This window comes from Oncorhynchus kisutch, linkage group LG18, assembly GCF_002021735.2.
Source record: "Oncorhynchus kisutch isolate 150728-3 linkage group LG18, Okis_V2, whole genome shotgun sequence".
NCBI classification, from domain to species: Eukaryota; Metazoa; Chordata; class Actinopteri; order Salmoniformes; family Salmonidae; genus Oncorhynchus; species Oncorhynchus kisutch.
In genome coordinates, this window is record NC_034191.2 from 29,095,471 (window position 1) to 29,122,047 (window position 26,577).

A 26,577-nucleotide genomic window follows, 5' to 3' on the forward strand; every position below is an offset into this window, starting at 1 on the left:
GCTGTTTGAATTGTATTCTGTTTCTTTTGGTTTATTGGACATTTTCTCCGAGTGAATATACTTGTCAGTATGGATTTGAATACTCAAAGTTTACAATACAATTCAGTTGAAGAATAAAAAATAAAACAATTGTCTAACTTTTACAGAGAAGGAGAGAAGTTCATATTTATCTGCATGTTATGGGGTTGCCTGAGAGTCCGTGTGAGTTCTGTAAAAATGTGGTATTTGGCAGTAAGGATTTTTCTTCTTTACTGTTAATTGTGGGTGAGACTAGATGTCATAGCTGGGAACACTGTGTCTCTGCCAACCCGGAGAAAATTACCACTTGTGGTCCTCTTGGGACATATTTTGTTAACAAAATTGGGCTGTTTTTCCCTCTTAACTCTGCATAAAACCAGTGATGTCATTTGAGACATTCATTGACCAATCTAAACGAGGTGCCAACTATGTTTAGGGTTTCAGGTACTTTTTATGCCAAGAAGAACTTCATTTTTTGCGTGTTGTCAGAAAAATGTTTTTTATATACATTTCTAGTAGTTGATGGCAAAGTGCTGTTTTTTTTTTCCTCACTAATTTCTCAGAATTTCTGAAAGAGGAAATATCAAAATGTTTCTTGGTACTTGGTTCTGCCCCTCTACCATGTCTTTGTTAGTTATGTCTGCCCTTTCACTCAACACTTTTTATTCTTTGCTAATAATCCGCACACATTTCCTCCTCACAGCTTTTAGTCTATTTTTCTAACCTCTGCTGTCATCACCCAATCCACCATGTCACCTAAACCAAGGGCTTAGACAACACACAAAATACCATTAAGATACGCGGTCAATGGGTTTGGAAAACAGGTTGATACTTGAATTGGCTTCTCTTTTAGGTCAGTTTATGTTTATTTGACATGTTTATTTAGTTTTTAATATTACCTTGAACATAAGGCAAACCAGTGATCGTGTGTGTAATGTCTGGTACATTTTCTTTTTTTGTGAAGAAGAGAAAGGAAATGGTACAAAAACAATTCTCAATCTATGAGAGTGTAATGTGCTGTCCATTAGACACACAGAAGGCTGGGGGGACATGTGAACAGGTGAATGAATGAGCTGAAGACAACTTGTGTCAGCTGTCAAAGTTCATGATGTGGGAGGCAGTTCAAAGCAAACTCACTTGACTATGAAAGAGCTCTTTGGGCTGTGTGAAACATTTGAGCAGCTTTACGGATTGCTTTGTGAATAGACATTTAGTGTTTTACTTTAGTGTTTTACGTTGTCTCATTGTGTGGTAATTGTATGGATTTCTTTAATACTTGATATAACTATCTTTGAGGTTTTATGGAATCAAATGGAACTGAAACAGAAAGTCACCAAACATAGAAAACTGTATAGCATGCTCTGTGTGTTCTTTACTGTTTGACCTTCATGTGTAATATTGTTTTAGTGTAAAAATGTACCTGTAGATGGCGGTCTAAATCTATAATAAAATACAATAAAAGGCTCAATTCAATCAAACCTAAATTCCAGTATTTCTGTTTTTCTCAATGGGGTGTGAGCATTTTTTTGGAACAATGACAGAACTCTGTCTTTAAACTCCTAGTAGATCAATACGTTTTCTTTGCAGTCACTTCACACCAACAGCAAGGTTAAGAAGGTGGAACAGCACTTCTTCAAACTCAGGAGGCTGAGGAAATTTGTCTTGGCCCCTAAGACCTCACAAACTTCTACAGATGCACCATTGAGAGCTTGTTGTATGGATGTATTACCGCATGGTATGGCAACTGCACCGCCTGCAATCACAGGACTCTCCAGAGGGTAGTGCCTTCAGCCCAACACATCATCGAGGGCACACTGCCTGCCCGCCAGGACAACTACAGCACCCGGTGTCAAAGGAAGGCCAAAAAGATCATCAAGGACATTGGCCATAGCCTGTTCCCCCCACTACCATCTAGATTCTAGAAGGTGGAGAGTCTCAGAACAGGAGCATCCAAGCTGGGACTGAGAGACTTCTATCTCCAGTACATTAGACTGTTAAACAGTCACCATTAGCCAGACTCCGTCAGTAGCCGCCTACTGTAGCATGATGTACTACAGGACACATAATGCTCTGTAACGACATCCGGTGTTAACTTACTAAACAGTTTCCTAAAGCTAACAATATGGTGTCCCGGCTCTATATTCTTACAGCTCCCACCCAGTACTCTACCCTGAACCTTAGAGACTGCTGTGCTATGTACATAGAGTCATTGAACACGGGTCACTTTATTAATAATGTTTACATACCGTTTTTTCCACTTTATACTGTACTGTATGTCTACTACATATCATTCTTACTGTATATCTTGTGTAAATTCATCTGGTGTATATACATATAGATTGTATTTGTATTACTGTTACAGTGCTATTTGGTTTGTTAATTTGATATGTTACAAGATTTCTTGATTTCTTGAGGATTTTTATAATTTTTTAAAATTATTAATATTTGTGCACTTGTTTGCCATTTTACTGCATTGTTAGGAGCTAGTAACAGAAGTATTTCGCTGAACATCTGCTAAACTGTGTACGCGACCAATTAACTTTGATTTGACTAAATCAAGAGGATCAAAAATGGAAGTATAACTATTACGGGCAGAATTATGGCCAATTACTCCCAATAAGCATATTGTGTGCAGAATTCCTCAATCGGTTTCATCACAATCCAAATCCATGTACTCAATACATAGGCTGGTTTGCTCATAGTTTTGTAGACGTTCCATTGGTGCCCAGAAACACAGTCCATAAAAGAAATAAGGAAAGGTGAATACAATGGAGGAACACAACTGATATGAATGTATAGGCCGCAATCCACGCCAAAGCAAAGCTCTAAAATGGAAGATTACAATGTTGGAGATGATGACAGTTGGAGTTAGACAGTGAACACAATTTCTCAAATTTTTCTTCTGATGAAAACAATGTGTTCATTTTCATTAAACAAAACACTTAACAATGAATTTTGAATTCACTGATGACATTTGTATTAAAAGTTTAGCAAAAGGTGGTTTAAGATATGCAAGTCAGGTACAAAGCAACTCAATTATCAAAGTTAAGCATTTGGTCGTTGCCGTTCCGCTATAGATATGTTTCAACATAGATCACAAAATTGCTTGTATGAGATTAAGAAAAACTGTAATTACATAGTAGTTTGACAATACTTTCTCATACCTCAGTAGAAAGCTGCACACTAAGCTCTGGGCAGAGAGGCATTCATATGACTGGATAACGTACTTATGGAGCCAAAGCTAACATAACACTTTTTAACATGACAATCAATTGTTAGAGATCAGAAATACAGTGCATTCGGAAAGTATAACCCCTTGACTTTTTCCACATTTTGTTACATTACAGCCTTATTTTAAAATTGATTACATTTTTTAAAAATCTGTATAAATCTACACCCATAATGACAAAGCGAAAACAGGTTTTTAGAAATGTTTGCAAATGTATTAAATATTTAAAAAACAGAATAGCTTGTATACATGTATTCAGACCCTTTGCTATGAGACTTGAAATTGAGCTCAGGTGCATCCTGTTTCCATTGATCATCCATGAGATGTTTCTACAACTTTACCTGTGGTAAATTCAATTCATTGGACATGGTTTGGAAAGGCTCACACAGGTCTATATAATGTCACACAGTTAAAAGTGCATGTTAGAGCAAAAACCAAGCCATGCAGTTGAAGGAATTGTCCATAAAGCTCCGAGACAGGATTGTGTCGAGGCACAGATCTGGGGAAGGGTACCAAAAAATGTCTGCAGCATTGAAGGTCCCCAAGAACACAGTGGCCTCTATCATTCTTAAATGTAAAAAGTTAGGAAGCACCAAGACTCTTTCTAGAGCTGTACGCCGGGCCAAACTGAGCAATCAGGGAGAAGGGCCTTGGTCAGGGAGGTGACCAAGAACCCGATGGTCACTCTGACAGAGCTCCAGAGATCCTCTGTCAGGATAGGAGAACCTTCCAGAAGAACAACCATCTCTGCAGTACTCCACCACAGTAAAATGGCACCGGAAGAAATGGCAGCAGTTTTACGGGCTCCCAACCAATTGTGCTATTATGTGTTTTTTTCGTGTTATTTGTAACTTATTTTGTACGTAATGTTTCCTCAACCATATTTTATGGCAGAAAAGAGCTTCTGGAACACAGGACAGCACCTCAGATTAGACAAAGATTTTTTGAACAACAAGCAAGACTCACATGATATTCTCCAAACACCCGGTAGGCCCGACATCCCAGTAGTTCTCAAGAGGAAGCGACGCAGGTACAGAGGATGAAGAGCCGGATGCCTCGTCCGGACCCGCAGAAGGCGAGTAGGAAAGCTGACGTTACCGTCAATATTACTCGCAAACGTGCAATCATTGGACAATAAATTAGAAGAGGTACGATCACAAATATCCTACCAACGGGACATCAAAAACTGTAATATCCTATGTTTCACGGAATCGTGGCTGAATGACGACATGGATATTCAGCTAGCGGGATATACGCTGCACCGGCAGGATAGAACAGCACACTCCGAGACGAGGGGAGGCGGTCTGGGCATATTTGTAAACAACAGCTGGTGCACAAAATCTAAGGAGGTCTCTAGATTTTGCTCACCAGGGGTAGAGTATATTGTGATAAATTGCAGGCCACACTACTTGCCTAGAGAGTTCTCAGCTATACTTTTCGCGACAGTTTATTTACCACCACAAACAGATGCTGGCACTAAGACCGCACTCAGTCAGCTGTATAAGTAAACAGGAAACCACTCACCCAGAGGCGGCGCTCATAGTGGCCGGAGACTTTAATGCAGGGAAACTTAAATCAGTTCTACCAAATATCTATCAACATGTTAAATGTGCAACCAAAGGGAAAAAAATTCTAGATCACCTGTACTCCACACACAGAGACGCATACAAAGCTCTCCCTCGTCCTCCATTTGGTAAATCCGACCACAACTCTATCCTCCTGATTCCTGGGCAATACGGACTTTCAGCTCCCTCCAAAGATTTTCTATTTTCTATTACAAAGCATGTACAGGTCTGTAATTTTTATCATAGGTACACTTCAACTGTGAGAGACGGAATCTAAAATAAAAATCCAGAAAATCACATTGTATGATTTTTAAGTAATTAATTTGCATTTCAGGGATACAATTGTAGACCTGCACAAGGCTGGGATGGGCTACAGGACAATAGGCAAGCAGCTTGGTGAGAAGGCAACAACTGTTGGCGCAATTATTAGAAAATGGAAGAAGTTCAAGATGACGGTCAATCACCCTCGGTCTGGGGCTCCATGCAAGATCTCACCTCGTGGGGCATCAATGATCATGAGGAAGGTGAGGGATCAGCCCAGAACTACACGGCAGGACCTGGTCAATGACCTGAAGAGAGCTGGGACCACAGTCTCAAAGAAAACCGTTAGTAACACACTACGCCTTCATGGATTAAAATCCTGCAGCGCACGCAAGGTCCCCCTGCTCAAGCCAGCGCATGTCCAGGCCCGTCTGAAGTTTGCCAATGACCATCTGGATGATCCAGAGGAGGAATGGGAGAAGGTCATGTGGTCTGATGAGACAAAAATAGAGCTTTTTGGTCTAAACTCCACTTGCTGTGTTTGGAGGAAGAAGAAGGATGAGTACAATCCCAAGAACACCATCCCAACCATGAAGCATGGAGGTGGAAACATCATTCTTTGGGGATGCTTTTCTGCAAAGGGGACAGGACGACTGCACCGTATTGAGGGGAGGATGGATGGGGCCATGTATCGCAAGATCTTGTCCAACAACCTCCTTCCCTCAGTAAGAGCATTGAAGATGGGTCGTGGCTGGGTCTTCCAGCATGACAACGACCCGAAACACACAGCCAGGGCAACTAAGGAGTGGCTCCGTAAGAAGCATCTCAAGGTCCTGGAGTGGCCTAGCCAGTCTCCAGACCTGAACCCAATAGAATATCTTTGGAAAGAGCTGAAAGTCCATATTGCCCAGCGACAGCCCCGAAACCTGAAGGATCTGGGGAAGGTCTGTATGGAGGAGTGGGCCAAAATCCCTGCTGCAGTGTGTGCAAACCTGGCCAAGAACTACAGGAAACGTATGATCTCTGTAATTGCAAACAAAGGTTTCTGTACCAAATATTAAGTTCTGCTTTTCTGACGTATCAAATATTTATCATGCAATAAAATGCTAATTAATTACTTAAAAAGCATACAATGTGATTTTCTGGATTTTTGTTTTAGATTCCGTCTCTGACAGTTGAAGTGTACCTATGATTAAAATTGCAGACCTCTACATGCTTTGTAAGTAGGAAAACATGCAAATTGGCAATGTATCAAATACTTGTTCTCCCCACTGTATGTAAATGTGATATTACATTAAAAAAATATATTTATATACATTTGCAAACATTTAAAAAACAAAAACTGTTTTTGCTTTGTCATTATTGGGTATTTTGTGTAAATTGGTGAGGAGAATAAAACAATGTAATCCATTTAAGAACAAGGCTGTAACGTAACAAAACGTGAAAAAAGTCAAGGGGTCTGAATACTTTCCTAGTGCACTGTAGCTGCTCATAGTAAGCCAGCTGAATAGTCAGTGATGATAATGATTTACAGGACAAAATCCTTTTAGTGATAATCTGTGAGAATGCATATCTGTAAAGTGACTGAGGTAAATTAGTCTAATTATGTTCCCTCGCGTCCCCTAAGGTCAAGTTATGCTGCAGAGAAAGTTCATTATAGGGGAGGCACCACTCAAGCTGTAAACAACAGTGTGCAGCGTCAGCACTCGGATGACCTCCATCCTCCCCAGGCTGCTCTTAGATGGCCAAGCCTTAGAAGGAGAAGGAACAGCGGGGAGGCGGGTGTGGGACATGGGGGTTTGAGGTGTACTAGGGCTGGCTCTCTGGCAATCTCCAATGCGACCGACTGGGGAGGAATGTCAAGTTTAACAAAGGTTGTTTTTACAGACTGTTAAACCAAGTGCCTCGAACATCAGTCTGTGGATGTGCAACTACTGGTCACAGGAAAGGTGGTGCCAATACAGCTCTGACTGCCAGGGAGGAATTGTAATAACACAATCAGACTAAATGTTTAGTGGGGTCTAGAGGTCTCTCTGTGAGTCACCACTGTTACGAAGGTCACACACCATAAAGGCTCAATAAACCATTTGATTATAGCACATGAGTTCCTTATTATGTTGATATTTTCCATAGGAAAAGTACTACGCTGCCAATGGTCCCACATTCTGACCAGATCTATGCCATACTGCTACCAAATCCTATAATCTTAGTATAAAATTAAACAGAAATAGATTATTTGATTAATAATCCCATCAAGAAGCTACTATTTTAAGTATTTCCATTGCACCGAGCAACATTAACCAAACATACAATTAATTTCTGAAGTGGTCTGGGGAGAGTGATTGATTAGGATAAATGGGAAGATCTAAGAGAACAAATTATTTTTCACATACAGCTGTTGTAGGGCCTCGCTATGGAGATGTCATACATGCCCCAGTGCATACAGAGGTATAATGGACATATTTATAGATGCAGCCTGCAACAACGTTATAGCTCAGCTTTCTATTTGTTTTCTTATGGATCCCTAATATGTCTCTGATGCTACAAACTAACAAGTGACATATTTGCTGTGTGTCACAGAGAAGCTGTGCTCCAGTATGTTTATGTTACTGGTTAGTGAGTGTGCAGGGTGAAGGCCTTACTGGTGTATCAGTTACAGCAATTCTTCATCTGTGTGTGGAATGCCTTTGTGACATGTGACTGTTCTCTCTGCCTGTCTTGCTTGGCACTGTGACACTACACCAGTTTACTGCTCTAATTCTTCTGTGACACCTTGGGAGGTTGAACTGCCTCTTGGGGTTAATATTAACTCTGTCACTTACATTCCCCCATTGTTGCCTTGGAATTTAATGTCTGTGTTTTCAAGCCTATACACAAGTGTTTGTTTTCAGTCTGTGACTTTCTGGGTATATGTTGGTCTGAAAGAATTATGTCATTGTTTATAACTGCAGACCAATGCTATGAAGCAATTACTTGCTGATATTGTTCTCTCAATAAAAGTATTCAAACTATTTAGCTCATATGACTAGGAATCATTGGGGTTTGTTTGTTCCTTATTTGTCAAACAACTAAATTATTTTTTTTCCTGAATAACTTGAGCATGTTATGGAATATTATTATTCTGTACAGGCTTCCTTCATTTCACTCTGTCAATTAGGTGAGTATTGTGGAATAACTACAATGTTGTTGATCAATCTTTAGATATTTTTCCTATCGCAGACATTAAACTCTGTAACTCTTTTAAAGTCCATTGGCCTTCCTTCCTCTCTGGCAAATGAGTTGGGAAGGATGCCTGTATCTTTGTAGTGACTGGGTGTATTGATACACCATCTAAAGTGTAATTTAAAACTTCATCATGCTTAAAGGGATATTCAATCTCTGCTTTTTTATTTTTACCCATCTACCAATATGGACCCTTCTTTGCAAGGCATTGTAATACCTCCCTGGTCGTTGTGGTTGAATCTGTGTTTGAAATTCACTGCTCAACTGAGGAAACTTAGTTAGTAATTTTCATCATAGGTACACTTCAACTATGACAGAGAAAAGGAGAAAAATTATGGTGGAAAATAAGTATTTGGTCACCTACAAACAAGCAAGATTTCTGGCTCTCACAGACCTGTACCTTCTTCTTTAAGAGGCTTGTTACCTGTGTTAATGGCACCTGTTTGAACTTGTTATCAGTATAAAAGACACCTGTCCACAACCTCAAACAGTCACACTCCAAACTCCACTATGGCCAAGACCAAAGAGCTGTCAAAGGACACCAGAAACAAAATTGTAGACCTGCACCAGGCTGGGAAGACTGAATCTGCAATAGGTAAGCAACTTGGTTTGAAGAAATCAACTGTGGGAGCAATTATTAGGAAATGGAAGACATACAAGACCACTGATAATCTCCCTCGATCTGGGGCTCCACGCAAGATCTCACCCCGTGGGGTCAAAAGGATCACAAGAACGGTGAGCAAAAATCCCCGAACCACACGGGGGGACCTAGTGAATGACCTGCAGAGAGCTGGGACCAAAGTAACAAAGCCTACCATCAGTAACACACTACGCCGCCAGGGACTCAAATCCTGCAGTGCCAGACGTGTCCCCCTGCTTAAGCCAGTACATGTCCAGACCCGTCTGAAGTTTGCTAGAGAGCATTTGGATGATCCAGAAGAAGATTGGTGTAACGGCGTTCTTCGTTTGTCGAAAGAGAGGACCGAAATGCAGCGTTGTGGGTACTCATGTCTTTAATGAAATAAATGACGATACATGAAATAACTTATAAATACAAAACAACAAACGGAACGTGAAACCTAATTACAGCCTATCTGGTGAAACTACACAGAGACAGGAACAATCACCCACGAAATACAAAGTGAAACTCAGGCTACCTAAATACGGTTCCCAATCCGAGACAATGAGAATCACCTGACTCTGATTGAGAACCGCCTCAGGCAGCCAAGCCTATACTAGACACCCCCCTAATCAACCACAATCCCAATGCCTACAAAAAACCCCAATAAGACAATACAATAACCCCATGTCACACCCTGGCCTGAACAAATAATTAAAGAAAACACAAAATACTAAGACCAAGGCGTGACAGAACCCCCTCCCCCCCAAGGTGCGGACTTCCGGACGCACCTCAAAACCATAGGGAGGGTTCGGGTGGGCGTCTGTCCATGGTGGCGGCTCCGGCTCGGGACGTGGACCCCACTCCATAAATGTCATAGTTCCTCCCCTTCGCGTCCTGGGATAATCCACCCTCGCCGCCGACCATGGCCTAATAGTCCTCACCCAGAACCCCACAGAACTGAGGAGCAGCTCGTGACTGAGGGGCATCTCGTGACTGAGGGGCAGCTCGGGACTGAGGGGCAGCTCGGGACTGAGGGGCAGCTCGGGACTGAGGGGCAGCCCGGGACTGAGGGTCAGCCCGGGACTGAGGGGCAGCCCGGGACTGAGGGTCAGCCCGGGACTGAGGGGCAGCCCGGGACTGAGGGGCAGCCCGGAACTGAGAGGAAGCCCAGTACTGAGAGGAAGCCCAGTACTGAGAGGAAGCCCAGGTAGGTAGTAGGCTCTGGTAGATCCTGGCTGGCTGGCGGATCTGGAAGATTCTGGTTGACTAGCAGATCTGGAAGATTCTGGTTGACTAGCAGATCTGGAAGATTCTGGTTGACTAGCAGATCTGGAAGATTCTGGTTGACTAGCAGATCTGGAAGATTCTGGTTGACTAGCAGATCTGGAAGATTCTGGTTGACTAGCAGATCTGGAAGATTCTGGTTGACTAGCAGATCTGGAAGATTCTGGTTGACAGGCTGATCTGGAAGAATCTGGTTGACTGGCAGATCTAGAAGATCATGGCTGACTGGCGGATCTAGCTGCTCTATGCAGACTGACAGCTCTGACTGCTCCATGCAGGCTGACAGCTCCTTGCAGACTGACAGCTCCTTGCAGACTGGCAGCTCTTTGCAGACTGACAGCTCTGGCTGCTTCATGCAGACTGACAGCTCTGACTGCTCCATGCAGGCTGACAGCACCCTGCAGACTGGCAGCTCCTTGCAGACTGACAGCTCCTTGCAGACTGACAGCTCCTTGCAGACTGACAGCTCTTTGCAGACTGACAGCTCTGGCTGCCTCATGCATACTGACAGCTCTGACTGCTCCATGCAGGCTGACAGCTCTGATTGCTCCGAACAGGCAGGAGGCTCCGGCAGCGCTGTAGAGGAGGAAGGCTCTGATAGCGCTGAACAGGCGGGAGACTCCGACAGCGCAGGAGGGAAGGAAGGCTCTGATAGCGCTGAACAGACAGGAGACTCCGGTAGCGCAGGAGAGGAGAAAGGCTCCGACAGCGCTGGAGAGGCGGGAGACTCCGACAGCGCAGGAGAGGCGAGGCGCACTGTAGGCCTGATGGTGCTGGCACTGGTGATACTGGAGCGAGGACACGCACATGAAGCCTGGTGCGGGGAGCTGCCACCGGAGGACTGGAGTGTGGAGGTGGCACAGGATGGGCTAGACCGTGAAGGCGTACTGGAGATCTTGAGAGTAGTGTTGGCACAGGACGTGCAAGGCTAGGGATGTGCACAGGAGACCTGGTGCGTGAGGCTGGCACCAACTTCACCAGCCGACTAACACGCACCTCAGGACGAGTATGGAGCGCTAACTCAGGTGCCATCAAATCCCCGACACGATCCGTCGGACGAATATGGTATCTATAGCACCAAGCTAGCAACTCCCTCATTACTCTCCACTCCACTTTCCCTATTAACTCCTTCACAGTCTGTGCTTCGCTCACCTCTAACACCGGCTCTGGTTCTGGTCTCCTCCTTGGCTCCTCACGATTAACAGGGAGAGTTGGCTCAGGTCTGACACCTGACTCATCCACTCTCCCTCTGAGCCCCCCCCAATAAATTTTTTGGGGTGACTTTCGGGTTTCGCTCTGCGCCGCCGTGCCTGTTTCTCCAACTCCATTCGCCTATAGCCCTCTTCGCACTGCTCTAGTGAATCCCAGGCGGGCTTAGGCACTCTCTCTGGGTCGGCCGCCCACCTGTCTATTTCATCCCACGTCGTATACTCCATGCTTCTGCTGTCCATAACGTCCTCAGAACAGCGTCTCGTAAGTACCTCCTTTCGCTCCTGTTGTCGCTGCCTGTAACCATGCCACTCGTGTGTGGTGGGTGATTCTGTAACGGCGTTCTTCGTTTGTCGAAAGAGAGGACCGAAATGCAGCGTGGTGGTTACTCATGTCTTTAATGAAATAAATGACGATACATGAAATAACTTATAAATACAAAACAACAAACGGAACGTGAAACCTAATTACAGCCTATCTGGTGAAACTACACAGAGACAGGAACAATCACCCACGAAATACAAAGTGAAACTCAGGCTACCTAAATACGGTTCCCAATCCGAGACAACGAGAATCACCTGACTCTGATTGAGAACCGCCTCAGGCAGCCAAGCCTATACTAGACACACCCCTAATCAACCACAATCCCAATGCCTACAAAAAAAACCAATAAGACAATACAATAACCCCATGTCACACCCTGGCCTGAACAAATAATTAAAGAAAACACAAAATACTAGGACCAAGGCGTGACAATTGGGAGAATGTCATATGGTCAGATGAAACCAAAATACAACTTTTTGGTAAAAACTCAACTCGTCGTGTTTGGAGGACAAAGAATGCTGAGTTGCATCCAAAGAACACCATACCTACTGTGAAGCATGGGGGTGGAAACATCATGCTTTGGGGCTGTTTTTCTGTAAAGGGACCAGGACAACTGATCTGTGTAAAGGAAAGAATGAATGGGGCCATGTATCGTGAGATTTTGAGTGAAAAGCTCCTTCCATCAGCAAGGGCGTTGAAGATGAAACGTGGCTGGGTCTTTCAGCATGAAAGGGCAAGGAAGGAGTGGCTTCGTAAGAAGCATTTCAAGGTCCTGGAGTGGCCTAGCCAGTCTCCAGATCTCAACCCCATAGAAAATCTTTGGAGGGAGTTGAAAGTCTGTGTTGCCCAGCAACAGCCCCAAAACATCACTGCTCTAGAGGAGATCTGCATGGAGGAATGGGCCAAAATACCAGCAACAGTGTGTGAAAACCTTGTGAAGACTTACAGAAAACATTTGACCTCTGTCATTGCCAACAAAGGGTATATAACAAAGTATTGAGATAAACTTTTGTTATTGACCAAATACTTATTTTCCACCATAATTTGCAAATAAATTCATAAAAAATTATTCTGGATTTTTTTTCTCATTTTGTCTGTCATATTTGAAGTGTACCTACGATGAAAATTACAGGCCTCTCATCTTTTTAAGTTGGAGAACTTGCACAATTGGTGGCTGACTAAATACTTTTTTTGCCCCACTGTAATTGTATGTGTTGGGCACAGAGATGAGGCAATCATTCAAAAATCATGTTAAAGACTATTACTGCACACAGAGTGAGTCCATGCAACTTATTATGTGACTTGTTAAGCACATTTTTACTCCTGAACTTATTTAGGTTTGCCATTACAAAGGGGTTGAATACTTATTGACTCAAGACATTTCAGCTTTCATTTTTAATTCATTTGTAAGAAAAATCCCAAAAATATGAATTAACTTTGACATTATGGGGTATTGTGTGTAGGCCATTGATTTAAACAAATCTCGATTTAGTCCATTTTAAATTCAGGCAACAAAATGTTGAAAAAGTCAAGGGGTGTGAATACTTTCTGAAGTCACTGTATGTGATAAAACCATCATTCTAATTGATGAGAAGATTATCAGACCTCATCCAAATGGAGACTTCAGTGTTCATTTAGTGGTAACCTGGCAATGGTGCTATGCTATTTGGTTGGATGGAATGTTAACTCCAGACCTGCTGTGTTTTCTTTAAAGGGGTTGTAAACAATACCAACAGTTGTTTTTAGACTTAATTAACACTGGTTAAGGGATCTTGACTCAGGTCTTGCACTCTCCTAAATGTTTATTTGATTCATGTCTTTCAGACAAGGGATCATTCTCAAAGTGATCACAAACACAGGATCGACTACATTACACAACTGACAGAAATGAAATACCCTGTGAAAGTACACTATCACAACAAAAATATGCCTAATTGTGAAATTATATTAGGGCTATTCTTGAATGGATGACTGATATAAGATGATTTACAGTGCACCATTTCAATTTCACTTAGTCGTTGGTCAATAATAAGGGGTTTAAGTCTAATAAAGGTCTATAAAGTCTTGACACATTAACTACTTAGCTATACACTGTAAAATGTATTCATGTATTTACAAAGTGCATAACAAAAGGAATTTGTTGACTGATTAAGGTGTGTGCCCCTGTCAATCCCAGAAGTGGTACAGCTCTCGCGCCCGGGCGGTCGCTATGGAGAGGAGTTGCTAGAGAAGCAATCAGCAGTAGAACAGACGTAGAAGCTGAGCGAGGTAAGGAACGAAAGTGCACTGGGAAATCATGGCGAAAAGATTGCTACTCGATTACCACAAGACTCTGCCGCCCAATGGACTGCAAGCCGCCACAGTTTTGCTTCTCATTTATGGGTTTACCTGTAAGTTATTCGTTTTCTTTTACTTCTGTATTTACGAATGTATTTTAAAGTTCTGGATATTGAAGTTGGCATTTGAAGTTGTTGTTTGATAGCTACTTGGTAAAGTACTGTCTGTAGCTAGCTAGCTTTGCTAACGGGAATGCTAATTCTATGACCGGAATGGGAACGACGTGTGTGTGTGTGTGTGTGTGTGCACAGTCGCGAGTTACGGGTTTTAGTCCCTCAATTAAAGTATGATCACAAGGCTAGTTAACGTTCTAGTATTTACTCCATTGGCTACTGTGCGTCATTACTAACAAATGCAATGAAGTTCACTTTTTCCCCGGCATCTTTCGAATCGAAATTTGCCATCGCAACTAAGGAAATATTGTTTGATATATTGTGTGGCTCTATTTACAGTAACTTACTTCAACAAAATGAAGCTTTCTGATATCGTGTGCTGACAACTAACTAGTGTTAGCTAATCTCAGGTGTCCGACCATTTCGTTTGTTGTGCGCTTTAATTAAGTTTGCGGTTTCTATTGTGAAGCATCCACTTGGCGTTTCCACTCACTGCCAGATATGGTAGCACATTGCATTGGCCGGTGTTGTGCCAGAAATTCTCCCCCCATCTTCGCGTGAACGCGCACTCACTCAATTCTTCATTCATCACGACTTGCGTGCTAGTTTGGATTTCTGATTACTTTAGTCTGCATTTAATTTTATATACATTTTTATATTTCGGTTTGATCGCGGGGGAGGAAGTAGTAATGTCTGCAGTTTTCGGTTTGGCTATTTGTTTCAATTGTATTAGTCTATAAATAAAGCTCGAGCAATAAATTCGTAATCTTTCCCATGTCTTATAGTTGTTCTGAAATGTTTATTGCTTGCATACATTTTTCTCCCTCAGTTTAATTTAACACACACACATACATTAATTATTAATTTCGGTTGCCTACGTGAAGTTTGTTCTATAGAAAGTATTTGACTCTGATGTGTGCCACAGAAGGTATTTGACTCTAGCCACAAAATTCAGGAAAATAGCTGTGTGTGGGGGGGGGACTGCAAGGCTTGGCACACTTCAGAATCATTTTGGTAGCTCATGTTGACCAGTAGTGTGTGCCACAGAAAGCAAAATTAGAGTATAAAGTAACAAACTTTTATTTTAGAAACATTTTGTAATGTTTAAGAAAATAATGATAATACAAAAATATTATCACACAATAACACAAAAACATGACAAAGTTAAGTTTGTTAACAAACATTAAATAAGAAATAGAAATGTAAATCTTTGCATAATAAGATAAAATGACAATAAATCAAATATAAAAAGACAATAAATAACATAAACAAATATTGGAAAGCTGCACCAGCTCAACTGAAAATTTAGTCCACTTTTTATGGAAAGTTTTCCAGGTGAAACCATCGCCTGGAACTCAAGCCTAACCTAGTCCTGACAGGCAGCGCACACATAATCCTCCAATGATGGGATGGTTTTCATACAGGTCTGGTGGAACCATCGTGGGCAGTCACAACCAATCTGAAATTTATATGAAAAATGTTCATATTTAAATCATTAAGTACATTTTCTTGAATTACAATTATTTAATTATCAGACAACTGCTTATACAAAATCGTACTCCTAAAAATGTGCCTTTAGAAGTGAACAAGCAATTACCCAGTTAGTGTCTTCCTCATTATTGTCCAGCTTCCCACAGAAGTGGCACAGTTGGCTCAGGTCAGTTGGCTAGTGTTTTGGAGGAGAGTGACTGCTATTTCTTCTCTCATGATGTTAACATCTTTGTCCCTGTTTGAAATGACAATTGACTCCTCCTTCAGATCACATTCAGCAAACCGGGAAATAAATTTGTTTTCCCCAACAAAATTATGTTACACTTAAGATTCTAATTCGCAAGTATACAACGACACAGCTATAATATAATTTGACAGTTCTGTTTTGCCTTTTAGTCAGTATACTTTCAGAAGGTTAATTGTACATTACTTATACTCTCATACTTACTTTCAAGACAAAGACCCCTCAAGAAGTAACATCTTGTTGGCATGGGTGAGGAAGGGTACCACACGCCCATCTGGAGATATTACACCGCTTCTCTCTCAGGAATGATCTGAACATATGCTAATAAAAGTACAGCATTTTGAAACACTTTATTGATTACAATATAGAGATTAATAACAGAGGGTAATTTGAGAATTCAGGGATTCCAGCAGGGTGTGAGTTGAAGTAGTCAAATCTGGAGTTGAAAATGGCTGGAATGTAAATGACGTGATCATCTCGGATTATCTAACATCTGAGAATGGGCAGGCATTCCCTCGAAGAGCATCTCCGTCTTGCTGATTATGTGCTGTCATCCAGGTGGATTGTCACCTGCATATCTGATGTAGGAAAAGAGATAAGTTGAGTGTTCTGTGACTATTTATATGTACTGTACATATACAGTCGTGGCCAAAGGTTTTGAGAATGACACAAATATTAATTTTCACAAAGTCTGCTGCCTCAGTTTGTATGATGGCAATTTGCATATACTCCAGAATGTTATGAAGAGTGATCAGATGAATTGCAATTAATTGCAAAGTCCCTCTTTGCCAAAAAACATTTCCACTGCATTTCAGCCCTGCCACAAAAGGACCAGCTTACATCATGTCAGTGATTCTCTCATTAACACAGGTGTGAGTGTTGACGAGGACAAGGCTGGAGATCACTCTGTCATGCTGATTGAGTTCGAATAACAGACTGGAAGCTTCAAAAGGAGGGTGGTGCTTGGAATCATTGTTCTTCCTCTGTCAACCATGGTTATCTGCAAGGAAACATGTGCCACCATCATTGCTTTGCACAAAAAGGGCTTCACAGGCAAGGATATTGCTGCCAGTAAGATTGCACCTAAATCAACCATTTATCGGATCTTCAAGGAGTGCGGTTCAATTGTTGTGAAGAATGCTTCAGGGTGCCCAAGAAAGTCCAGCAAGCGCCAGGACCGTCTCCTAAAGTTGATTCAGCTGCGGGATCGGGGCACCACCAGTACAGAGCTTGCTCAGGAATGGCAGCAGGCAGGTGTGAGTGCATCTGCACTAGAGGTCGACCGATTATGATTTTTCAACGCCAATACCGATTATTGGAGGACAAAAAAAGACGATACCGATTAATCGGCCGATTTTTGTCATTTATTTGTAATAATGACAATTACAACAATACTGAATTAACACTTATTTTAACCTAATATAATACATCAATAAAATCAATTTAGCCTCAAATAAATAATGAAACATGTTCAATTTGGTTTAAATAATGCAAAAACAAAGTGTTAGAGAAGAAAGTAAAAGTGCAATATGTGCCATGTTAGAAAGCTAATGTTTATGTTCCTTGCTCAGAACATGAGAACATATGAAAGCTGGTGGTTCCTTTTAACATGAGTCTTCAATATTCCCAGGTAAGACGTTTTAGGTTGTAGTTATTATAGGACTATCTCTCTATACCATTTGTATTTCATATACCTGACTATTGGATGTTCTTATAGACACTTTAGTATTGCCAGTGTAACAGTGTAACAGTATAGCTTCCATACCTCTCCTCGCTCCTACCTGGGCTTGAACCAGGAACACAACAACAACAGCCACCCAACAGCCAACAACAGCCACCCTCGAAGCAGAGTTCCCCATGCAGAGCCAGGGGAACAACTACTTCAAGTCTCAGAGCAAGTGACGTTTGAAACGCTAATAGCGCGCACCCCGCTAACTAACTAGCCATTTCACATCACATCGTTACACCAGCCTAATCTCTGCCAAAACGCACAAAAGTGCTGTTTGAATTAATGCTTATGCGCCTGCTGGTGCCTATCATCGCTCAGTCAGACTGCTCTATCAAATCATAGACTTAATTATAACATAATAACACACAGAAATGCGAGCCTTAGGGCATTAATATGGTCGAATCTGGAAACTATCATCTCGAAAACAAGACGTTTATTCTTTCAGTGAAATATGGAACTATTCCGTATTTTATCTAACGGGTGGCATCCATCAGTATTGCCTGCTAACCTGGATTTCTTTTAGCTAAATAGCCAGGTTTAAAAATATATACTTCTGTGTATTGATTTTAAGAAAGTCATTGGTGTTTATGGTTAGGTACACGTTGGAGCAACGACAGTCCTTTTTCGCGAATGCGCACTGCATCGATTATATGCAATGCAGGACATGCTAGATAAACTAGTAATATCATCAACCATGTGTAGTTATAACTAGTGATTATGATTGATTAAGTTTAATGCTAGCTAGCAACTCACCTTGGCGTCTTACTGCATTCGCATAACAAGCGGGCTCCTCGTGAGGCAGGTGGTTAGAGTGTTGGACTAGTGAACCGTAAGGTTGCAAGATTGAATCCCTGAGCTGACAAGGTAAAAATCTATCGTTCTGCCCCTGAACAAGGCAGTTAACCCACCATTCCTAGGCCGTCATTTAAAATAAGAATGTGTTCTTAACTGACTTGCCTAGTTAAATAAAGATTAAATAAAGGTGTAAAACCAAAAGAAATCTGCAAAATCGGTGTCCAAAATTACCAATTTCCAATTGTTATGAAAACTTGAAATCGGCCCTAATTAATCGGCCAGTCCGATTAATCGGTCGACCTCTAATCTCCACGCACAGTGAGGCGAAGACTTTTGGAGGATGGCCTGGTGTCAAGAAGGGCAGCAAAGAAGCCACTTCTCTCCAGGAAAAACATCAGGGACAGACTGATATTCTGCAAAAGGTACAGGGCTTGAACTGCTGAGGACTGGGGTAAAGCAATTTTCTCTGATGAATCCCCTTTCCGATTGTTTGGGGCATCTGGAAAAAAGCTTGTCCGGAGAAGACAAGGTGAGCGCTACCATCAGTCCTGTGTCATGCCAACAGTAAAGCATCCTGAGACCATTCATGTGTGGGGTTGCTTCTCAGCCAACGGAGTGGGGTCACTCACAATTTTGCCAAAGAACACAGCCATGAATAAGGAATGGTACCAACACATCCTCCGAGAGCAACTTCTCCCAACCATCCAGGAACAGTTTGGTGATGAACAATGCCTTTTCCAGCATGATGGATCACCTTGCCATAAGGCAGAAGTGATAACTAAGTTGCTTGGGGAACAAAACATCGATATTTTGGGTCCATGGCCAGGAAACTCCCCAGACCTTAATCCCATTGAGAACTTGTGTTCAAGAGACGAGTGGACAAACAAAAACCAACAAATTCTGACAAACTCCAAGCATTGATTATGCAAGAATGGGCTGTCACCAGTCAGGGATGTGGCCCAGAAGTTCATTGACAGCATGCCAGGGCGGATTGCAGAGGCTTGAAAAAGAAGGGTCAACACTGCAAATATTGAGTCTTTGCATCAACTTCATGTAATTGTCAATTAAATCCTTATGAAAGGTTTGTAATTATACTTCAGTATTCCATAGTAACATCTGACAAACATATCTAAAGACACTGAAGCAGCAAACTTTGTGGAAATTAATATTTGTGTCATTCTCAAAACTTTTGGCCACAACTGTATATATATATTTAGGATTTTAATTTCTATTATTATTATTATTGTCATTATTGTGTTTTGTGGTTGAGGGGTGGGGGGAGGTTGATGGAGATGGCGGAGGTGCCCTATTGGGGAGGAGATTCTTCACGGAGGCACATTCAGTCATAGTTTTGTTAATTATATTATTATACATGTATTTATTTTTTTCTATTATAACAGTTTCCTGTGATTATGGATATGCACTCATGTTGACTTATATATTTGAATATATTTATTTTTCAACCCAGAGTACACCTTTTATTTATTGTTATTATTATTTTTATTATTTATACTGTACCTACAGTCTTAAAAACTAAAACAGAAAAAGTGTAAAAAAAAATGTAGGAAAAGCCATTAGAGGGAAAAGCACGATGGGATGGGGGATTGAGGGATGGGTAGAGAGAACAGTAGAGGGCTCTGAAAACTTATTGCTGAAATAACCACTTCCTTTTGTGTCTAGAGTCTAATACTTCTTGTGGCACACATTTCTATAGAACAAACTTCACGTCAGGATAGGCAACCAAAATTAACAAGTAATGTATGTGTATTATATTAAACATAGGAAGGAGTCAAATTTAGGCAAGCAAAAAACATTTCAGAACTACTAGTCAAATAAGACATGGGAGAGGACACATTTTGGCAAAGAGATTTATTTATAGACTAATACACTTGAAACAAATAGCCTAACTGAAAACTGCAGACATTACTAGTGGCTCCCCTGCGATCAAACCGACACAAAAAATAAAATGAAACGCAGCCTAACGTGATCAGAAATCTCAACTAGCAAGCAACTCGCAGCAATGAAGAATTGAGTGCGTCCATGTTCACGCAAAGGCGGGGGGAGAATTCTGTCAGGGGGAAGCTTTTCGGCACGACACTGTCAGTGGAAGAAGATGGAACGAGATCTATTTTGTTCCCATCATTCTACAAATTTTCTCATTAATAACACATTTGATTTCAATGCAGTTTTCTGTTCCCAAAACTAGAATCTGTACCGAAAAGAGTGAACAAAGTTTTGTAGACTTTACCCTTTGCCAAAATAAAAGAAGAATTGCAGTTGTTTAGGAGCTCAAAGGTGAATCGAGTTGTGAAGAGCGCACACCCACTTCAGAGTAGGTATCCCCTAACAGAATTTTTACTCTCTGATTCAAAAATGCTAATTAGCATAAAAGTAGACAACATGCGAGATGGGCTCCCGAGTGGCACAGTGGTCTAAGGCAATGCACCTCAGTGCAAGAGGCGTTACTATAATCCCTGTTCCAATTCCAGGCTGTATCACATCCGGCTGTGATTGGGAGTCCCATAGGGCGGCACACAATTGGCCCAGCGTCGCCAGGGTAGGCTGTCATTGTAAATAAAAATGTGTTCTTAACTGACTTGCCTATTTAAATAAAGGTTAAATAATATATTTATTAAAAGTCACATAGTCCTAGAGAGATTTACAAGGTTATCAAAACGTCACCCCGGGGTAAGACCACACAAAACGCAGACCTTATTTTAAGTGTTTATAAAAGCCTCTATGGAAACATTTATGGTGGAAAAACAAATTAAATCAAAATCTGATTTTATTTGTCACATGCTCCGAACACAACAGGTGTAGTAGACCTTACCGTGAAATACTTACTTACGAGCCCTTAACCAACAATGCAGTTCCAGAAATAGTTAAGAAAAGATTTACTAAATAAACTAAAGTAAAATAAAAAGTAACAATAAAATGTAAATAACGGGGCTATATACAGGGAGTACCAGTACCAAGTCAATGTGCAGGAGTACAGATTAGTCGAGGTATTTGTACATGTAGGTAGGGGTAAAGTGACTATGCAGTAGATAATAGACAGTGAGTACCAGCAGTGTGCTCCTGAGTGGCGCATTGGTCTAAGGCACTGCATCAAAGTGCAAGAGGAGTAAATAGTCCGGGTGGCCATTTGCTTAATTGTTCAGAAGTCTTATGGCTTGGGGTCTTATTGAAACAATTTCCTTGTTAGGTTTTATGGGTATCATGACTCATACTGTAATACTCTATATTAACAAAGTAAAAAAATTAAAATCCCCCCTCAGATTCCCCACATTAACATTTTGTCACTGTATCATGTTTCCTTGATATCAAGGGTGACAGTAATTTAGCTAACTACTGGAATCATGATATCCTAAATGACTTGCATTGACTTGCATTGATTTAATAATACAGACTTTCATGTCCTCAATCTCATTCCACATGTCAGTGCCTATGCTGTTGCTTGAGGAAAAAGAGGGAGTTGAGACTGAATGATATGAGGACTAAGGAGGCTGGTATACAATGGGAAATTGAGAAATAAAAACAGGAGAAAGGAATGGAACATGTCAGGAGGAGGAGAGGCGAGCAGGGGAGAGAAGTGGAGCCTCTTAAGGCTGGGTGTGTGTGGCGGCAGGGGAAATTAAGACATTTCAGTGACTGAGAGGAAAAGCACTGCTGCCGCAGAGTCTGGAAGTATTGACCTGCAGTTGGGCTCCATTCCAGAGCACCTTCCAGTCTTGCTGTCACAAACAGAGCAGCTGGGGAGGGAGGCATACTATACTCCACTCTGTGGTTGGGTCACAAATGGCACCATATTCTCCTTATAGTGCTCTTCTTTTGACCAGGGCCAGGGCTCTGGTCAAAGATAATGCACAATATAGGGAATAGGGTGTCATTTAGGATGTAACCTATACCATACTATACCACATACTCATAGCAGGACACAACACATACTGTACTACCATTTATTAAAGTAAAAAATGAACCAGGAAAAACATTAACCAAAGCAAATAACAGTAAATCACTGATCTGTATTATTGTTGTTGTAGTCTGAAGTAATCTGATATGACCCCATTATAGCCGAGATTGGTAATAACTCCCCTTCCACACAACCACGCCTGCATGTATGCTGTCTTTCTCACTCTCTTTACGACCACATTATTTATGGGTTCATAAATCTTGACCATCAGACAGTAGATAAACAGTGCTTAGGGAGCTATATGTTTTGCAGTAAAAGGTGATGTAGTGTGTAGACTAGTGTTGGACAGTGTGCCAGGGATTCCTCTGACTGTATGGACTGTGGGGGATTTTAAGAAGAGCAGATTTGATAGAGTTGGAGGGTAGACAAAATTTCCTGAATGTGTCATTTTCAGCGCTCCCAGAGTATAGAAAGACTGATGAGGTCGACTAAGGGGAGGAGGGGATAGTCACAGGTGTGGTTCCACCAAACTGTGAGGTCTGTAATTGAAGACCATAGACCCTTTGACTTAAATATAAAATGTTCCTCATCAATATACATAAAATACCTCATAATGACAAATCCTTGGGCACTGTGTTAACTAACCTCCAGACGAGCTTCAATGCCATACAACTCTCTATCAGTGGCCTCTAACTGCTCTTAAACGCAAGTAAAACTAAATGCATGCTTTTCAATCGATCGCTGCCCGCACCTGCTCGCCCGTCCAGCATCACTACTCTGGACGGCTCTGACTTAGAATACGTGGACAACTACAAATACCTGGGTGTCTGGTTAGACTGTAAACTCTCCTTCCAGACTCACATTAAGCAATCCAAAATTAAATCTAGAATCGGCTTCCTATATCGCAACAAAGCATACTTCACTCATGCTGCCAAACATACCCTCGTAAAACTGACCATCCTACCGATCCCCGACTTTGGTGATGTTATCTATAAAATAGCCTCCAACACTCTACTCAACAAACTGGATGCAGTCTATCACAGTGCCATCCGTTTTGTCACCAAAGCCCCATACACTACCCACCATTGCGACCTGTACGCTCTCGTTGGTTGGCCCTCGCTTCATACTCGTCGCCAAACCCACTGGCTACAGGTTATCTACAAGTCTCTGCTAGGTAAAGCCCCACCTTATCTCAGCTCACTGGTCACCATAGCAGCACCCACTCGTAGCACGCGCTCCAGCAGGTATATCTCACTGGTCACCCCCAAAGCCAATTCCTCCTTTGGTCGTCTTTCCTTCCAGTTCTCTGCTGTCCATGACTGGAACGAATTGCAAAAATCTCTGAAGCTGGAGACTCACATCTCCCTCACTAGCTTTAAGCACCAGCTGTCAGAGCATTTTACAGATCACTGCACCTGTACTTAGCCTATCTGTAAACAGCCCATCTATCTACCTACCTCATCCCCATACTGGTATTTATTTATTTATTTTGCTCCTTTGCACCCCAGTATCTCTACCTGCACATTCATCTTCTGCCGATCTACCATTCCAGTGTTTAATTGTTATATTGTAATTACTTTGCCGCCATGGCCTATTTATTTCCTTAACTTACCTCATTTGCACTCACTGTATATAGACTTTCTTTTGTTCTACTGTATTATTGACTGTATGTTTTGTTTATTCCATGTGTAACTCTGTGTTGTTGTATGTGTCGAATTGCTATGCTTTATCTTGGCCAGGTCGCAGTTGCAAATGAGAAATTGTTCTCAACTAGCCTACCTGGTTAAATAAAGGTGAAATAAATAAATAAAGGGATGTTGGCTGATAAAAATGATCTAATAGAACAACAAGTAAAGATCTCCTAAGCCTGTGTTTACGGAATACCTTATTTTTGTTTGTTTATCCAAAAACCCCACAAAAAATACATTAATTTCCCCAAAGGCTTTGTCCAACGCGCCATGCCAGAGTGAGCCTCCATTAGTGCCTACAAAAAGGCGCCATTGCTGATGCACTTTATTAGTTTCTCTCCACTTTATCAGTCTCTGTTACTAATAAATTACCATTATTTTTCTTCCTCTTTTTGGTTAAAGTTCAGAGCCAAGCAAACTATTTTGAAGCTATTTCAATAAGTCTACACAGTACACACACAACAAACCAAATCTGGCCTTGCTATGTTTTGGAAAAGCAAGAGGTAATTGCTATTGGTAAGCTTAGCTATACAAGGCTTCGAAAGAAGCTGTGTTTTTGGTTCACATCTATGATGTGCAGCTGTTGTATCCCATCTGATCCTCTCTTAATCTCACTTGTGAGGCAGCAGCAGATTCGGGTCTGAAATCTCCCTATCACATTAAAAGGCTATTTTGAAGGAAGACCCATCAGAAGATGAGTGTTGTGCTTTGTTGTGGGAAGTGGCTGCTGGTGGCTTGCTGTGTGGGGAGCGGGCTGGCTGTGTGGGGAGCAGGGTGGCTGTGTGGGGAGTGTGCTGCAGAGCCCCCTTCCTCCTCCTCTGACAGATGTGACTGTCAGATCAGAGGTAGCCATGCTTCCCAATTGGCACCCTATTCCCTATAGTGCACTACTTTAGACTAGCCCTATGGGCACCTTTTGGGATGCAACTGCAGCCATCAAATCAAATCAAATTTATTTATATAGCCCTTCGTACATCAGCTGATATCTCAAAGTGCTGTACAGAAACCCAGCCTAAAACCCCAAACAGCAAGCCATGCAGGCTGTACAGCAGCACCCCGTCCGGTACTACAGTAATAGTCCATTAGTGAATGTAACAGATTGACCTCCAGCCCTGGCATCATGGGACATCCGCTCTTGAACATGGCTCTAACTGGGATTAAACAGTAAGCAATGCTGCTGCCTATGAAGCTGTGACACCGCACTTCTTCCAGAGCTCTGTTTTCCTTTTAGGAAGGAATCGCTATCAGGTTCAGTGACATGATGTTCAATTCATGTCTTTCATACCATGCTGTTGTTTAGGAAGTAGGCTATACTGTTTGATGTGAGGTTTTTTTCTTCTATATTCAAAGAACTCTGTTGTTCTGGAATGAACAAAGTCAATCTGAATGTTTCAGTCGCTCTATAAAGTTCCATACAGAATCCATTAAACTAGTTGTCTTACTTCTTCATTTTGTGGTGTGCATTAGGCTATTTGCATATAACTACACAGTAACAAAGCTAAGTTTGTAACTTACAATTCAACCATTAGGCTTTTTCATGTAGGTCTTATTTATCTAAAATGTAGTTTCATGCAAAGTAACTAGGCTACATGATAGCACACGGGCAACCTAAGTGTTGCCATTGCTTCTTAGGTTATATTCTGGCTTCTTGGAGTCTTCCATATTTATAACTGGGTGGCATAAATGGCTTTCAGATATTTGTCATGGTTAATGACCATACTGTGAATGAATAGAGGCAACCTTTAAAAACTATTTTGCCCACTGCTGCTTACACTGGGAGAGCAGATCACAGCAAACACCTGATGCAATTGGGGCATTGTGGTTTAACAGTATTTAACAGAGGTATTAGAGTGGCACAGGGCAGTGTAGGCAGGATGTGCACAGTCAGCAGAGTAGTCCCTCTAGGATAGGAGCTCATGGGTTATGGGAAACTAGTGCGTCTCCTTTTTCACCACTCACTCAACTGTCAGTTGTAATGAACTCGCACACATACCGTGCTAACTCTGTCACGTAGACCTCGGTAACTCCTGCAGACATGCTCTGTTGATGTATGTGATTTGAGGAGACAGTGCTAGTTAAAACAACAGACCTTTTGTTTGCAGTGATTTGATTTCCACATGCAAATAGCCTAAAAGCCAAAAGTAAAAAAACTTTTATTCTGGGATACAAAGGCGACACTTTCCAAACATCATAATCACGTCTTTACTCTGAATGTGTCAGTTGGGACACCTTCAAAGTTCAATCAATTAAAAGTTGGCTAGCTTCTTCCATATTTTCTTTGAGTGACAGTTTACGTCGGACCTAGCAAGTGTGAGGTATGTATCCCAAGCGAATGAATGACAATTGTACTCTTCTCTCCACTTCAGTTCTAGCTCACAAGTACTGGAGGGCCTTTTGAAGCAAACAAACTCGTCATGACTCGGGAGGGAGCTACTGTGTCCTCGTCCCTGTCACCAAGGACATTACACAAAGAGCTTGTTTGTTTGCAGCGCTCCTCCCTGTCTTTGTAGTTACGCTGGAAGTTTTTAACGAG

The 26,577-nt window shown here is 41.7% G+C and overlaps 1 protein-coding gene across 1 annotated transcript in view; it reads left to right on the forward strand.

Annotated features, from left to right (window-relative positions):
• Positions 1-13,934: 13,934 nt before the first annotated feature.
• The window catches only part of LOC109909108 (nectin-3-like protein), a 75,379-nt gene continuing 62,736 nt past the window's right edge, over positions 13,935-26,577 (forward strand). The window contains exon 1 of the mRNA XM_031796223.1: positions 13,935-14,124. Within this exon, the coding sequence (XP_031652083.1) occupies positions 14,031-14,124 (94 nt within the window). The 5' untranslated portion in view covers positions 13,935-14,030. The remainder of the gene's footprint in view (positions 14,125-26,577) is intronic.